This window comes from Chrysoperla carnea, chromosome 1, assembly GCF_905475395.1.
Source record: "Chrysoperla carnea chromosome 1, inChrCarn1.1, whole genome shotgun sequence".
Taxonomy (NCBI): domain Eukaryota; kingdom Metazoa; phylum Arthropoda; class Insecta; order Neuroptera; family Chrysopidae; genus Chrysoperla; species Chrysoperla carnea.
In genome coordinates this window covers 97,459,559-97,477,969 of record NC_058337.1, presented here as the reverse complement: position 1 = coordinate 97,477,969, position 18,411 = coordinate 97,459,559, and the positions used below count along the sequence as shown (strand labels likewise).

The window sequence follows — 18,411 nt, the reverse complement described above, 5'->3', positions numbered from 1 at the left end:
TAATACCTCCTCCTTGGGTGTTTGGTCGGTTAATAATATAATACCTAAATACGCAACATTAATCTAGGTTTCAACAAAGTGTGTTATGAATAACCATCCGCAATTATAGATGAACTTAGAAGCCGACCACACCCTTAAAGCTTTAAATGTAAGCTACCACTAATAGGATAAATAGAAAGTCTCTCGTAGAAGTCTAGGAAATTGTTTTCAAAACATCCTAGCCTAGAAGGTTTTATTAATTATATAATGTCAATGGCGGCATGGCTGAAAAGATTTATTGATAATAATTTTTTTGAAACTTGGTATGCTTTTAAACGTGATAAAAAACGAAGCATTTTCAATAATTTTCCCAAAATAAAATGTTTCAAGTTCGTCATCACACAAACCATATTCGAAGTTTCAAAATATGGTACCTAATCAACAAAAACTGGCTAACACGTATTATCTCAAACTTGTGATCAATAAATTTTAGGCCCCGAACCAAAAAAAGGGGTGTTATAAGTTTGACCGCGCTACGTGTGTATGTCTGTGGCATTGTAGCGCCTAAACGGATGAACCGATTTTAATATTTTTAGTTTCGTTTGAAAATTAGTTGAACGGACAGTGCTCTTAGCTTTGTTTCAAAAGCGAGTTTAGGGTTCCGTACCCCAAAAAAAATTTTAAAAGTGACAACGATCTTCAAAATACTTTTTTTTTAAAAAAATAATTTAATAGAGAGTGTTCTTATATATGTTTCAAGTGCGAGTTTAGGATTCCGTATCCGAAAAAATTGTCGGATGTTTATTAAATTTTGTAAATTTCACTTATTACAAGTAAACCATTTAATTTTATTTATTTCAAGTTAAATTCAACAATCAAAGTACTTTTTGTAAATGTCAATATAATACGATTTTTCACCCCTTTATACCTTTAAGGGTTTATTTTCAAAAAACAAAGTGACTTATCGTTATAGCCAGGGTTCAATTGACATCTCTATACATAATTTATTTACTTAGCATTTATAATATAACAATGCTTAAATTTTTTATTTAATATTTGTTGTTTTAACATTTTATGACCTTTTAGAGAATTATTTTTTGTAATACCGTTACCTAAACTATAATATTCGAACAAAAAATATACTCAGCAAAGTGATCAATGACTTTTTAGTATAATTTACGAATATAATTTGAATTTTCTTTGTTTCCCTATCTGTGTGGGAAAATACTTTGAACCCGCGTGCGGTAAAATAACTTTGCAGTAGTACATGTAACCTGCTGTTTTACAAACCACTTAGAAAACAAAAAGATAAGTCGCTATGTATTAATTTTGTACGTACAATTGAATCATAGAGATGATATCATAGAGCAGTGCGAATTAATGACCGCTGTGAGAGAGGCAGAAGGTCACATAAACTCTAGACATATAAGAGAGGTGAAAATAGCTACGACTTGCCTACTTTATCTGTTTTTCTACAGCTATATGCGCCTACTTTATCTGCCTCTCTATACTGCTATCAAATGTTTGTCCGACGACTTTGCAGCTCTATGGTGTTACCTTTACGATTTGAATGCATATATTAATTAGCTATTAAAATTTTCTTCATTGAAAAATCACATTGATTGACGAGTAATTTTTAGGTATTACAAATTTAGGTATTAGACGAGGTATTAAAAAGAATTATTCTATGTAAATCTTGTATAAATTTCATAGCTCAATCTTTCTTATCTTGTGAACTATAGAATAATGCATTCGCGCTCGCTTATACTGCGTTGTAATTACACGTGCACTTATTTTAAGGAAGTATAAGCGTCAGCTCATGCGTATACATATCTCATAAGAAAAAACAAACTTTGAATTTGAAACACTAGTTGTACAAACTACATTTAACAATTAACACTAATTCGTTTATTAAACATTGGATTATTTACGGTTGTTGTCGCTCCTTTATAAAGTGGATTTTCATCATTATTCCATTTTGAAGATTGTCGTTCTTTCTCAAACCGAGTATATTCATGCCTATCATGTACTTCGGTAACAATTTTCCAAATAACTAATATAATCATTCCACCTATTAATATAGTTCCACTCACCAATAAAATTATTGCTAGAAGGTTAAAATTTATTTTAGTTCAATTAAAATAGATAACATAAAAAATATTCAATTCAGTTTTTTTAGTTGGATCAAATTTTGTTGTTTTGGCAGTACAAAAAAATACCATAAAGCACGCTAAAACAACCATGTACACCAACCTAAAGTAATATAGAAGGAGGTATTCTAATCCTGCAATGACATGTTGGAAAATGTGTCCAGCGTTTGACATATTAGTTGTCAATTAAATTTCTTCCCATAATAATAATAAATATTTTTATATTTTATAGTGATCTAAAGTTTAACACTGAGAACATTATTAAAAAACAGTTTGTTATAATATTATTGCAAAAATCTAAACAATTTATTTGCGAACAGTCTTTGTAGAAGTACGCATATATGCACTTCGAGAACTAAAAACAACAAGATTTTGGTACTCTGGTTATATCTTTAGCAAGAATGTGAAGCCGTAAGGAAATGAATTTCTCCAAAACTTTATTGTATTTTGTGGCATTCAGCAAAGATAAGTGAGTGTTTAACAGCTTCCTGAATACTTCTTGTTAAAAGTGAAAAATTTATTTAGTATATAATTTCTAAATTTGCTACATATGACGCTCCGTTATGGGCTCAACGAATATGACAAAGTAAAATACAGTGTTTTTTTTTATATGATGTCATTAATATTTACATGATAATAGGTACTTACGCAAAAAATCAATTTTACGGGGGCATATTTTATGCTTTTGGACTTCAATCGACGTCATTTGTTGTTTCGAATCATACGTGTACTTAAATAATATGGTACATTCATCATCATTTATGTGTTCACACAACTTAAAATTATCGTCAACAGATTCGATTACTTGCTCATTTTCAGTATATTTCTTAACTTTATCAACACTTTTCACAGTAATATTTGCACAATAAATGCTACAATCACTCGTTGTATTTTTTCCCATATTGGAAAACGCTTGACATTCAACACAATCCACAAACTCAGAACAACGTTGCCCTGGACAATTTGAACACGTTTGACAAAATCGTCCCCAGTAACGTATTGGATGTGTTTGGCATTTACATTCGCCACAATCACATGTTCCTTTACCAGAACAGATATCTTGTGAACCAGTTGCCATACAACTTTCTTCCCTGGTGTCACATTCACATGCTGATCCACTAAATCCAGGATTACATTTACATTGATTGCAATCACATATACCATTTCCAGAACATATTTTATTATTATATCTTTTACATGAAAAATTATCACATTGACAATAAGCACCAGAATATTCCTTGTCGCATGTACATTTACCACAAATACAATTACCACGTCCCAAACATGGCAATTCGTCGGTTGTATTTTGCATTTTGCAACTATCAACAGTAATTGCACCTAGAATAAGATTTCACATTATGGTATTCATAAGTTCATGAGTAGTGAATTTTCAATTGAGAAATGAAAGTAGACTTTTTTACATAAAATATTGTGAGGGCATTTCTGACACAAATATCGCATATAAAGAATTTACGAATTTGTGCATACGGCACAGTTAAGGGCAAGCACCATGGCAATTTTGAATAAAAAGCTTGATTATTTTATAAGAGTTTGGACTAAGTCTAAATTAATTCTGAAAATTTTACGGAGGGGTTGTCCGAGTATTTAAATAAATAAATGACTTCGAAACTAGCCATAAGATTGATTTTATGGTAAAACGGGAGATAGATGATATGTTTTCATAGATTTCTCCAAAACTAGTAGATGGAAATTAAAAACAAAAAAAAGTCGTTGTGCCCGACTAATTAAGGATGTATCAGCACGGTAGTACACAAATATAAAAAAATATAAATTTGCAATTTTGATGGTGAATTTGGTTAAAACTTGACAATATAAGATGAAAAGTAGGAATATTATTTTTCGATATCTGCCAAAAAATATTTTTGTCAAATTGAAACAACGTAGCGACTCTCTGCCACAAAAATATCATTTCCTCATTGAGACGTTATTCAAATAATAATTTTTTTACACATTATTCTAAAAATGAAAATATTCTATTACCTTCATTTTCATTACACTCGCAAAATTTCCCAAATCGTCCTGAGTTACAATTACAAACTCCACAACTTAAAGTACCATTTAATGAACAATGTTTGGAATTCTCTTCATATTCCTCGTGTTCAGGTTGTTTACAATCACATTCGCATTGTAATTCAAGTTCCACAATTAAACTCTCACTCAATGATCGTGGTTTTATCTCAATTACATGATTTTTCTTTCCACAACTTGTTGCTTTTATAATAGCTTTAAAATTTACTGGTTTATTGTATCGAATATCATGACATTCTTTTGTTTTTTTTTCTTCTGCTCGTTCAGTGCATGATGAAAAATATTCAATGTAAATATCGGATGTTGCATTATCTGTTATTAGCACAGATTGTTTCAGTTTCTAAGGAATAAAGATTTTTTTATAAGAAAACAATACAGTACTGGTTGAAGCGTAGTTACTTTTAGGATACTACGCTTGTCGTAGGTATCGCCCAGGATATCAAGATTGGCAGAATTAAACAGACGCTATCAAGAAAACAGACTCAGCTTTGTGACTTCCGAAAGATCTCATTGAATCGGTAAAAAGAGGCATTCATTTTTTTGTGAGTTTCTAATTTTGACCTTATACGTTCTAGAATTAGGGCATGGTCTCTAATTGAAAGTTTCATTACTTTGGACAATGAAAAGGAATATTTTTGTACCGATTTGAAAAGTATTTATCACTCTCCTAAATCATTTCGAACAGTATAAAATACTTACTTTATATTTATCCATAACTAATTTTTTTACTTCATCAGTATCACTTGATAAAATTGCCAGTTGAGATCCGTCAATACGATCCAATAACTGTTGATAAATATTTTTAACTTTCTCTGTAACAGCAAATATTAAGTCAATATTGTGTTTTTTCACATAATAGTTTAACAACGCTACTGATGGGTAGTCAAATTTTAATGATTGCGTGTAGTAACCATTTTCTAGATAGCATTTACCATCGTGGGGCTCAATAACACCTACAAGTTTACCATCACCAGCATGATGAAATGATGCATCCGTGGAAAATATTAGCAATCTTGTAGCATTTAATCGCCAACCAATTTGTTCTTCGCATACAATTGATTGTAATATGGCATCAAAACCACCTTCAGGGTGATCCACATTCGATGATAACTGCGCTGTTTTTACTTTTTCCGTGAACAGTTTTGCACTTTCATTTAATGGTAAATTGTTTAGAAAACTATACGGTGACGCATATTTTGCAGTATTTACACTAAAAAATAAATTACCATGTTTTTAAGACGTACAGAAATATTAATTTCTGCAAAACGACAAAGACAAAACATTACGAAAACTTGTGAAGCTAGATATCTTAGACACTATCGATAAATATCTTAGGTACCCTCTAGACGAGATAGGTACGTACAACAAATTTTTTTAAATCTGTATACTCCGGCCGCTGAGCTGGTTTTTGCGGCTGATTGAGTTTCAACGACCTGGTTTTCGGTTTAATTGTTTATAACGCTACCATTCATGATAAGCAATTTGCTCTTTCACGCTATGTTACTGCTTACATAGATCTTAGTAGATAATAGTTTTTTGGCAAGGATTTTGACATACATAAATGTATAAATACCTGTTTATTTGCTTGATTAGTTAATAATGATATAATTTAAATATTAATTGTTGAATAATACTCACGCGTCACGATCGGTAAATGGCAGAACAACTTTATCAATAAAAGTGCCGAACCCTAATCGAAAATTGCTGGTCAAATTTTGCATAGCAATTGCTAATTTACCTCCTAATTTTGATACAGTATCTTTTACTTTTTCCATTGAGAGTGATACATCCATTAAATAATACAAATCCACTGGATAATCAATAGCTTGAGAATATTGAAAATTTATTATTTGCTCTTCATGAAGGCGTAACTTTAAATGAATTCTTTGTGGTCGAATTTGTACGATTGAATCGTTTTTATTTGTATCTGAATTAAGATCAGAATCTTTTAATATTGTTAAATTAGATTTTGGAATTGTTACAAAATTATCTGGACACCATTCAGAATATCTTGTTGATTCTTCAATGCATCTAGTAAATGATGTACTTTCTGGTTTTGAATCTTCCTGTAAATTTTGTTATGATAAAATAATGCTTATACTCGAAACAATGTTATAAATGCAAGTAATCATCTCAAGCAACAGTTGACAGCTATTATAATAGGCTAGCAGATAATAACAGTTTTCATAACATTACTTTTAGACGAAGAAAAAAAACACAAAAAATGGTTCAAGTTCGAAAAATTTGAAAAGTAAATTGGATTTGAATGCGGTTTTCGACATTCGATTCGTTAGAGCGTCAGGAAATTTTGTATATGCATTTTATAATTGCATAAATTGACCGTAAATACTAACTTCACAATTCGGTTAACAATGATGAAAATGATTTCTTATTACAAGGGGGTTTTTAGAGTCGCTGAACACGAATATCGCGAAAAAAGAATCCATAGAAATAATATTGTTTTTATTAGAAAATACAGGGGTGGTAATGCGTAAATGACTAAACATGGCTAAAATAAGAACGCCGAGTTGTTCAAATACTTCAAATTAATTACGACGAAATTAGAATCAAATATTCGTTAAAGATAGACTTACAATTTTCGAACACCAAATGCACCCATCTTGAATACATTCACTACAAGTTTCTTTGCTATTGCAAATGTTTTTATTTAAATTTTGTGAATTAATAAATAAAGCAAAACTTATATGAATATAAATATATAGCATAAAATGCATTGTAAAGGTCCAGTTTTAATGGTTGAATAATTACAATTGAAATTAATTAAAATCCTTAAGCTGCTATTTTTATCACGAGATTTCACTTCTATAGAAATCAATTAAAATTACTAGTGGTAACCATTTCCTTAAGACAATCAACCACACAACATCCGCTGTTAGAATTATATCTCAAAGACAAACATTAACTATTAAAAATTTATTGTATTTTAACTTTTATTCCCATTTTCCAATAAATTATAATTATAATACAAAAAATCCGTAAAAATGAAACTGCAATCCTGGAGTATTCCGAAAAACTATGAAAGTTTTGACTGCAAAAACTGTTTTAAACCTACGAGCTTTAACCAAATTTTAATTCACACTCTCCTTTTTCACCCTCCAACATATAACTACTAGTTTACCGCAACTTTGAATTTTCAATTATTGTGGGAATGTCTTTTTAACCTAGAAATACCTAAAATCAGGTGGCAAAAATTTAGGCCTAGGAAATAAAATTTTTATACAAGCTTTTTTTGCGACAAACAAAAAAAAAACAATCTGCTACAAAAAAATATAGAATAGTTTGATTTAAAAAAAAACTGGAAATATCAAGACCGTTTCTTGATATTATAATCCCTTTTGAAAAAAAATTAGCTGCATTTGCTTCCAAAAGGCCATATGTTAAAATTTCAAGTTCATTTTTAATTTTTTCTATAAGTGTCATTTTTTGATCCCCATTGATAATAATAGACCATTTAGTGTGATCAAATAAAAAAAAATGGCGTCAATTTTTAGATAATTCTGAGTTCGGAGAAAAAAATTGAATTTAGTAGATCATTATGATACAAATTGAAGAAACTAAAATCTAACATTTTTTGATGGTCGGAAGGGGTCCAAAAAAAATGGTAAAGTGGCCTAATCCGGTCTTTCGCGTGAGACACCGTCGGATTGAGTTAAAAATAAAAAAGCGTTTAATAAGCTTAGGCGCCGTAAAAAGGCGAAAAAAATGAGCTGCGAATGAACCCGATTGGTCCATCGATGTCCCCACAAATTGCAAAAAACCATCGATTTTGCTCGAAATTTCAAAACTTCATAGCTCTTGTTGTTTTAAAGATTCAAAGCTGAGATTTAAATGGATTGTAGCTTTTGTGCCCATGAAGTATCACACACAATTTCAGCAAGATCGAATGTATACTTTTTGCAAGCCGTAGCTGAATGCAAAAAACAGGACTTTTGTAAAATGGCCCTAAAAAAGTTGTAGTGCGGTAAAGCGCTATTTTTTTTACGCGATCATATGCTTCAATAGTTAAAGTAATACCTACTGAAGTGCCAACCTCTCATCTTTAGTAAAAGTTACTAAAATATTAATTTTAAATTACTTTTATTTAAAATTATAACATTAAAAATAGGATGGGAGTAATGGGAGCAATTATTAAGAGACAGAAGTTATGTGACATAGTATGATGCATATGCATTTAATATTGTGATGCACTTACTATATTGAACTTTTGCTGCTATTTAGCTGCCTTGATGGATTATGTTTTGCTCTTTCGTAAGGTAAGAGTAAAAATTTTATCGTATAATACCTTATTGTAACTGTATTTAACACATTGTAACTGTATTCTTTGCATGTGAATTTAATTGTTGCATTTGCCGTTAACAGTTTGAATAATTACAGTTTAAGAAGCAATGCCCCATTATCGTCCACAATTCTTGCAGAGCATCATATTTACGTGAATCAAATATCAAGCTGGCCCTGAAGAAGCAGAAAAGTGCTAGTACATCATCTCGATTAGATCATTCCCGAGCCGAACTTTAATTTCGATTATGAAAATCTGTGTCTATTTTGCACTGAAGATGCAATCACCCGAGTATGAGAAAAAGGTAAAACAAAGCTGCAAATTACATTTATCTCGAGTACGATATGTTAATAGCGCAATGGTTCAAGTTAATGTTGAAAAATCTGTCAGAGAGAGAGAGAAGATAATTCTACAAGGGCACTGTCACTTTTAGAGCGTGTAACTGCCTTCGATTTAATCGAAAAGAAGGCAAGGTACCATGATCGCTGTATACGTTCATTTTATTATAAGCAACCAGCTAATGTAGCTGTTGGTCGTCCCATGTCTAAATCGTCGTCGGAAGTTATTGACTTCGTCGCAGAGTGTTTGCAAACCCATGACGAAGAATGTCAGTTTTCTTTAAAATTTATTTTGAGCCTGTGCCCAATCACGCCACAACCTGCATTGCGATTTTTAGTAGACAAATTGAAATTATTGTTTTGCGACGACATCATTGTGTACAAAATAAAAGATGATTATATTATTTGTCTCATTGATGCACGTGATAAAGTTTTAAGTCGCGATTGGTATACACAACAAGTAGAACGAGATCAAAAGTACAGTTACAATAAGGTATTATACGATAAAATTTTTACTCTTGCCTTACGAAAGAGCAAAACATAATCCAGCAAGGCAGCTAAATAGCAGCAAAAGTTCAATATAGTAAGTGCATCACAATATTAAATGCATATGCATCATACTATGTTACATAACTTCTGTCTCTTAATAATTGCTCCCATTACTCCCATCCTATTTTTAATGTTATAATTTTAAATAATAGTAATTTAAAATTAATATTTTAGTAACTTTTACTAAAGATGAGAGGTTGGCACTTTAGTATGTATTACTTTAACTATTGAAGCATATGATCGCGTAAAAAAAATAGCGCTTTACCGCACCACAACTTTTTTAGGGCCATTTTACAAAAGTCCTGTTTTTTGCATTCAGCTACGACTTGCAAAAAGTATACATTCGATCTTGCTGAAATTGTGTGTGATACTTCATGGGCACAAAAGCTACAATCCATTTAAATCTCAGCTTTGAATCTTTAAAACAACAAGAGCTATGAAGTTTTGAAATTTCGAGCAAAATCGATGGTTTTTTGCAATTTGTGGGGACATCGATGGACCAATCGGGTTCATTCGCAGCTCATTTTTTTCGCCTTTTTACGGCGCCTAAGCTTATTAAACGCTTTTTTATTTTTAACTCAATCCGACGGTGTCTCACGCGAAAGACCGGATTAGGCCACTTTACCATTTTTTTTGGACCCCTTCCGAACATCAAAAAATGTTAGATTTTAGTTTCTTCAATTTGTATCATAATGATCTACTAAATTCAATTTTTTTCTCCGAACTCAGAATTAAAATATTCAAAAAGTTAATTTGATCACACTAATTTTATAAATGTTATCAAAGAAAATGAAGGAAAAGTCTAGGATTTTTCAAATAAAATTTTTTGTGATATATAAATACGTATTTGAACTACTATGAATCATCATTAGTATGGAAGCAGCTAAGTGATTTCAAATGAAGTAACAAGAGGTAAGAAGAAGTAAAAAATAAAACATTTTTCAATTTAACAACGTATCTATTGAAAAAATTTTTAACAACATTTTTTTGGCATTTGATGCCGATTCTTAAAAAAATATTGTATATTCAAATTAAACTTTTTTGGTTTGAATGCGTACCAACTGAATTTTTTGTGCACTTACGATTTCTGCTTACTTAATTTCTTATATAAACTTGGAGCGCACTTTGCAAGAAAATCGTAATTTACTGGCTTTGTTGGTTTTTTACTTTTGCCTGAAATTTTATTATTATCTTTGTCGCGGCAACCACAACAAGTTCTTGTAGAAGCTGGTCGTGATTTATCCTTCTTGATACAAATACATTCTTTAGGCTTATCGTCTTTCGATTTGTCTTCAATTTGATATTTTGTTGGTACTCTAATGTACGGAAATTTTGATTGAATTTTTGGAAGAATGCCAGCACATTTGACGTAATCTGGTGTTATTGTTGATTGATCACATGACTTTGTTAATCCACATAGCATTGATGTGGATCGTGGGCCACACGATGCAGTACTTCTTTTGCATAATGTTGGTGGTTGACACAATACAGATGTAGATTTACTTGATTTGCAGGACATTATAGGTCCGCATTGGTCAGAAAATTCTTGAATTTTTTTGACTTTACAAGGATCTGAAACCATTTTTCGTGTAGTTGGAGAATCATACGAATCTAATGCATGTGTCGAGGAAAGAACGCAACCTTTTAAAATGGGTTTTGGTGTACAAGGTTCAAGAGAATCTTCTAACATTTTGGTAGAATTGCATCCTGGAGTCGCTTCAGGTGTACAACTTAAGCTGGGATTTGTGGTGCATGGTTCAGGACATACAACAACTGACTTTGGTCTGGTAGGCTCCAAGCATGTTTTTAAAATTGATTTTGGTTTACATGGATCTGACGCACATGGTTCTAGAGATGTGTTACATGTGCAATCTATCGGGAAGCTGCAAGCTTGCGTTGAATGGCATACATGAAGTTCTTCAGTGCATTCATTTGAACATGGAGGCAATGCCAGACATTTTTCAGTTTCTATTTCTGCCCTCATCACACAAATTCTATGCTTTTCTTGATACATACACATTTCCAATAGTTTTACTGAAATTTATAAAACTGCTCTATTATTTGAGCTAGGATATATATGATTTTTGATTTATGTAGGTAAATTGCTATAATTGTAAACAATATAATATGAACAGAACCAAGGCTCCGTCATTAAAGATTTAAAAAGTAACCCTTATAATTTCCAGTCTGTGTTACAAAAATCAAATTTTTAAAATCTTGAAACCATTTTTTTACCTTTAGTTTTTAACTTTCTTTAAGCTTTTGTTTTCATCTCTAAATATTACTTTGTTTACTATTACAGCAATAATAAAAGCTTCTTTTTCTTTCGAAATTTACGCCATTTCTATGGTCTCTGCAGATTGGCAGACATTTCCGCCAAAATGTTGGGCGGAAAAAACAAATAATGGCGGGCATGTTGGCTAAAGCGTTATCCAATTCATGACTCATTCCCATCTGTCACCCGTTTGGTCTAAAAGTTTATGCGACATTTGAAGTTAATAGTAAGGGCAAGCAGGTATCTCTAACATACGAAAAACGCTTTCGGCTGATTAAATTCAACGGTGGTTTTTTATAGATAGAAATTTTTTCGAAAATCGTACAAAAAATGGACGTTTACCAGACCTAACACGGTGCAATTTTCTTGCTTCGACATGTATTTTATGGGAGAAATAGCGGCAAACACTGCATCACCCTGTCCATTTTTAAGTAATTCAATCGACAACAAAAATTCATGGATACGAAAAACTGCCTTAAAACGTTTTTAAATTGAAAAAAAAGTCTGTTGCTTTGTAGATAAGTTCAGGACTCTCGGCTAATATTCATTAAGGATAATTTATTTTAAATACATTACATTTTTCTTGTGCACTCTTCTGTTTTCTAATTAATTTGTCTTCCATTTTATTAATTTGGTAGATAATTTTTTCTTCTTGAGACATTTTCTTTTCTTTTTCCTTCTCAATTAAAGTTTGTGCCGCATAACAAATACGGGAATGCAATTTAGACAATTCGTAGATATCCAGCCTCTAAAAAATTTAATGTATTTCAAAACTTGTTTTCCACTGTATTTCTGTTCTGTTTTGAATTAATGGGATGCAATTTTAATTTAATTTGTAAGTCGGTTTTTCAACAATTAATTATCGAAGACCAGTAAAAAAGGTTTTAGTTTTTCGATTACAACTTGAATTGTATGATGATATGGTTTTTGAAGTGATACAATTGATTCTTTAGTCAGAAAACTTGCAAAACAGTTTTCAAGGTAGGTATCGTTTTTCTCGTTCCTTCCGGAAAATTTATATACGAATAAAAGGAGAGGGAATATACAACAAAACAATATTCAGTGAGAAGATACCTACCATATCTAAATAATTTCAAAATTTACTTTGACTGGGTTACTGTAATTTATATCTAAAAGTATTGCATTATAATTTGACAATGTTCTCTCAAAATTAAACTCTACCTGTAGACCTTCATATAAAAATTTAGTTAATATGTTTGCCATGCTTCTTGTAGAAGCTATTTTTGCTCGTGGTGTGGGTTTCGTTTGTGTTGCTTTTTCTGCAAAACATACACATACACATTTTTCTCCGCAATCTCCGAAGGTTTCGGCACATCCTTCATCTGGGAAACAACTGTCTGTACAACTAAGATCATCATGATAACAAATTAACTTATCGCATATTTGTACTTTTTTAGGATCACATACATTTTCACAACCGCCTTTCACATTTTCTGATATTTTCTGATCACCTTCTGTTTTTGCCAAAACTTTTTTATTTTGTAAGTGCATTGCGTGCATTGTTGTGTGACTAGGAGGTATATCAATCTCTCCCGTTGACACGCTACTCAGGCTTTGTACATTCTTTTCACGATTAGTTAATTTTTGTAATAAATGATGTACTTGATTGCGTAATTTATCATTTTCATTTTCTAACTGTCGAATTGTTTCATCTTGCATAAAAGATAATTTCGATACGCTTTTATTATGTTCATGGATAAGGCTTTTTGCATTTCTTTCATACTGCTTTCTTAAATTTGCTAAATTTTGAGCTGCCTTATTTTCAAAATCTTTGTCAAAAAAAAAAAAAAAAAATTGATTAGTTATAATTCGAATTATTAATTTCGAATACTAATTTTCGGTAATTAGTATCAGACTTCTGAAGTAGTATTTAAATATTACCTGCTAATTTCCGTTTTAAAGCCATAACTTCATTCAGTGCATCCATTACTGGATACTGTAAATGCGAAGAACTGTGTCGTCTTAAAGGTGTGTCATCCATTCCTCTATCAGAGTATGCCAAAGATTCTTTGAGAGGAAGTTGGTCATCAACATTGAAGGGTGGTTGTTCTTTAGAAGTTTTTTTAGGGAAAGAATAAATGCCGCCGAGATTGACATATCGTTGTAAATAAACAGAATCATCATTTGAGCCTCCAACATGACTTTGAGCGGAAAGAGTATTCGGTCGGCAATCGTTATTGTGAATCCCATGATCGATTTTTGGAGAACCACGCCAAGAATATAAGTCACGTTGATGATAATTTTGATGATCTAAGGTAGTACCTCTTAAACCTCCACAATTACGTACTGATGTTTGAGTGGTACTTTGTTGTTGCTCGCCCGCCAAAGATTGAGATGCATGTGGCTGTTGATAATATATTATACCATCGGGAGTAGTTGAAGCTCCCCGCAAAGAATAATTCTTTGAGTAGCCAGGCTGATTAAAATTATGTTTATTAAGACTCGAACCTCTTAGAGTCGATAAATTATTTTTAATTGGTCTTGGTCCAGGTGAAATAGAATAGTTATTTACTTGATCAATTTGTTCAGAATTTTCAGAATCAACACTGTCACTATGGATATGAATGGATCGGGATGAATGTCTGCCCGTTGAGGGAATTTTTCTCGTGACTGATGAAGGCCTGCTACTCTTATTGGAACAAATTCTGTGTGGCTTTGAAGGGTTACGCACAATATGTGTACTGTCAGACAAATTCGAAATTGGTTCTGATATATTTGTCAAATTTCCTAAGACTTGGCTTGATATATGTTGTGATCCAATGATATGTCTTTGTGGTGATCCTCGATAAGAATACCGTTGAGGCATAGAAACCCCAGACATAGGTACCTCTTGCGTTGACTGATTTGTATATCCACGACCAAAATGATGAATACGACGCACTGGCCTGGAATCTGTATTTAATGTTCCCAAAGTGCTTGTACTAGGTTGGATAATATACTGAGAAGCACATGGAGATGAATAAATAGTATTGTGTGAGCTTTTAGACACCTTTTCTGCAAGATTTGAGTCATGAAATATATCAGTATCTGCTATTTTTCCATGGGATTTATAATTAGTTTGAATCATAGATCTGAATGAAAATAAATGTTGAGATAGTCCACTTAAATCTTGTTTTGAATTCTCATTTTCTTTTTGTTTTTCCATTATTTTTCCAGAATGTATTTGAACATGTGCTGCAGTAATCGTATCATGCATCACCGAGTCAGATGTTGACATTTCAGTTTCTGTTCTTTGAGATACGGTGGTACCTTCAGTGTTATCTGCTTCTATGTCCAATTCAAGAACAAAATTTTTGGATAAACTACTTATGCCAGGTCTGCCGGTTTGTATATAAGCATCTCCAGTTACCAAATTAATTGATGCAGTTTGAACATTAGCAGTTGTATATGTTTTACCTAAACCTGTTGAATATTGATCGAAGTGATAGTTAACTGATTTTTGAGCTTCACTATAATGGCTAGGGTTCATTTTATCCTTTTTAATTATCTGTATTTGATTCTCCAATTGATGTATTGTATTCATTAATTCTCGAATTGTGACCTCATTTCTATTTTCATCTAACTTATCATGCATGTCTTTTAAACAATTTTTCGCCATTTTTGTTAGGTTCTCATCAACTAATGCATTCCAACGTAATATTGCAATTTGATCATATGCATCACGTAATTTTCCTTCTAAAGCACGAATCGATTCACCGATCATTAAAAATAAATGAGTAAAATGTCCATCAGTTCCAATGGTTTGTATTATAAAGTCATAGTTTTCAATACGTTTTTCTAGTTCATCAATATAGTTCTGATGTTGTGTTTGATTTGATAAAATTTTTTTAACACTTTCCTCTGCATCATAGCCAGTACTAAGTGTTTCTTGTGGATAATTATTTTGCTGCTCACTTTGTCCGTTTTGATTAATTTTTATCAAATGAATATTCTCTTCGATAATTGTATCTAATTGTGTTCGTAAATGTGAAATTTGTTCTTTTAATTTATTAATTTCTGATTCTTTCTCCTCATATTGTGCTGTTATGTTATTTGAATTTGCATTGCAACTTTCTAGATCTTGTATTGCATTTTCATACTTTAATTGTAACGCTTCATTGTCTTGAAGTGCTGTTTGATATTTCAATTGTAACGCATCGATATCTTCACGATATTGTCTATTCTCATCTTCAATTGATCTCATTTGTGTTAGTAAATCTTCTTGTGTTGTTTTTAATTCTTCATTATCAACTCTTAAATTGTACACTTCAATAGGTATATCTGATGATATTTCTACTCGATCATATTCAACTGATTTTGGTATATCAATTTGTATATTTTGTTGAGCGATTGATGTTGATTCACCTTTCTTAGATGGATGTAATTTATCAACAGCATGCGTTAATTTTTGTATATAATTCATTGTCATTTCTTGATGAAGTTCAATACGATCCCTTTCACGATTTTGTTGATCTAATTTAGAAATATGCGAATGTAAATGTTTTATTGCATCCATATAAACAACCATATTCCCCGATTGTTCCAATTTCTTTTGTAATTCATCAACTTTTTGTTTTAATTTTTCAATTTCAGTTAAATATTTGCCAACATCATTACCATCATTTTCTTCAATTTCTTTACATCGTTCTAATATTTTTATAATATGATTAAATTGTTTAATTTCATTCTCCATTTGTTCAATTTCTTTAGCGTTATCAAGTTTCATTGTTTGATAATTATGTAATAACTGTGATAAATGTATTGCACAATGCTCTAAACTACGTTGAGCTGATTCAACTTTTGTCAATAAATCACAAATATCATTAACAATTTTTGTTGTCTCAAGATCTAGATGTGTTGATATTGAACCAGTCGATAATTTTTCATTTATTTCTCGTACTATTTTTTGTATTTTATCATAACATATTTGTTTTTGTGCATTCGTTATTTCATGTTGAATTTCATTAACTTTATCAATGTCATCTTCATTTTCTAATTGTTCTAATATTTTTAATATCTTTGTATAATCATTAAAAATAATCAACTGTCTCGATTGTAAATCATTTATCATAGCCAAGATATCGACATCTGGTAAAAATTCAATTAATTTTAATATTTCTCTCATATATTTATTAATTACACCTTGTAAATGATAAACTCGATTTCTATATTGCATTTGATCTTGAGATATTTGTGTTTTTTGATCTTTTATACGATTTACATATTTTTGATTTTGTTCAATTAATTCTTGTAAAGTACGAATTGATAATATATATTTATCACCTTTAATACACGAAACTGATGATATTCCACCATGAACAGGTAATCGTTCTTTTAATGGGAATAATGTTAATAATGTACTAATTGTATATATTTTTTCACGATTTTTTCGTACGCTTTGATCAATTTTTTTCATTTGATTTTCAATTTCATTCAATTTATCAACGTTATCACTAAGTTCAAATAATGATTGCTGTTGTTTTAAGTAATTTAATTCATTATTCGCTTTAATATTTTCATTAGCTAAACGTTGAACAGTTAGTATGTATTCTTTAATTTCATCACATTCAATATTATGTATAACCGTTGTTGGTATATTTATTAAAATTCGTAGAATATCATTTTGATATTTATTAATACCATTTTGTAATTGATTAATACGATCAATTATTTGTGACATAAATTTACGATCATTTTGTCTTTCTTGTAATTTATGATATAAATTTTTTATTTCATTTTCATTCTTTTCAATAAATTCTTTTAATTTTTTTACTGTTGATAAATATTTATTAAATGTTTGTTCATTTTTTAATAAAGTTGTGACCATTGAATCAGTTTTCTTAAAATAGCTCATTAAATAATTCATTAAACTTTGTTTATTATCATTACTTTCATTATTTGATGCTAAATCAAATAATGTTTTCAATGCATTTCGATCATTTTCAATTTCAATTTGCAGTGTTTTTATTAATTTTGTTAATTCTTCCATATCTTCTGTTTCGATGTTACTATCATATAAACGTTTTAAATTCATTTGTAATTCATGAATTTTCTTCTCTTTTAATTGAATTTCCTTTTGTATTAAATTTATTTGTCGTAATATTTGATCATCTTCATGTAAAATTGATTCAGATATATTTACACGTATTTTTAAATCGTTTAATTCATGTAAATCTTGTTCAATGATATCGTGTAAACGTATAATTTCATTAATATTACATTCAATCTGCTCATTATCCTCATTATTTATAATTAAAACATTTAATTCATGTTGAATGTATTCAATTTCGTTACGTTTATATTCAATACTTTTTATTAAATCAATAATTTGTTTATTAAGATCAACATGCATAACTGAATTATGTTCTGATTCACAACGAATAACAATCTCGTTAATTTGTTCACAAATTGAATTAAACGTTGAATCCATTGATTGTGATCTAAGTTGTTGGAGCTCTTCTTCATCGTGCTCAATTTCAACAGTTTTATATTCAATATCATGTAACAACATACAAGTAATTTCATTTTCGAATTCATTATTATCATCCGCTGTACATTGACTTTCATCTATTTGTTGTAAGCTTGTACATTGGCTACGATCAATCGTTAATTGTTGCAAGTTCGTATATTGTGCTTGATCAAGTTTTAATGGTAATTGTTGTAATGATTTGATTTGATTTTCATAATTCATAATAATTTGTTCCATTTTACTAATTTCATTGTTATATTGTCGATGTGTTTCATCCAAAACATTACCATAAATCGATCGTGACA

General features: G+C 30.6%; 3 protein-coding genes across 3 annotated transcripts; all 3 read right to left on the bottom strand.

Annotated features, from left to right (window-relative positions):
* Positions 1–1,043: 1,043 nt before the first annotated feature.
* On the bottom strand, positions 1,044–6,876 carry LOC123302126 (integrin beta-PS-like). The gene is made up of 6 exons (XM_044884925.1): positions 6,773–6,876; positions 5,817–6,244; positions 4,878–5,388; positions 4,131–4,518; positions 2,778–3,467; positions 1,044–2,086 (listed from the first exon to the last, which is right to left on the bottom strand). The coding sequence occupies exons 2-6, from the start codon at positions 5,969–5,971 to the stop codon at positions 1,866–1,868; spliced, it is 1,965 nt and encodes a 654-aa protein (XP_044740860.1). The 5' UTR covers positions 5,972–6,244; positions 6,773–6,876; the 3' UTR covers positions 1,044–1,865.
* Positions 6,877–10,413: 3,537 nt separating this feature from the next.
* Positions 10,414–15,264, bottom strand: LOC123303610. Its single transcript, XM_044886295.1, has 4 exons — positions 13,540–15,264; positions 12,820–13,427; positions 12,214–12,385; positions 10,414–11,396 (listed from the first exon to the last, which is right to left on the bottom strand). The coding sequence occupies exons 1-4, from the start codon at positions 15,254–15,256 to the stop codon at positions 10,441–10,443; spliced, it is 3,453 nt and encodes a 1,150-aa protein (XP_044742230.1). The 5' UTR covers positions 15,257–15,264; the 3' UTR covers positions 10,414–10,440.
* LOC123292482 (nucleoprotein TPR-like) lies at positions 15,262–18,343 on the bottom strand. The gene is made up of 4 exons (XM_044873187.1): positions 17,782–18,343; positions 16,780–16,968; positions 15,317–16,530; positions 15,262–15,276 (listed from the first exon to the last, which is right to left on the bottom strand). Exons 1-4 carry the CDS (start codon positions 18,341–18,343, stop codon positions 15,262–15,264), a joined length of 1,980 nt encoding a protein of 659 aa, XP_044729122.1.
* Positions 18,344–18,411: the final 68 nt, after the last annotated feature.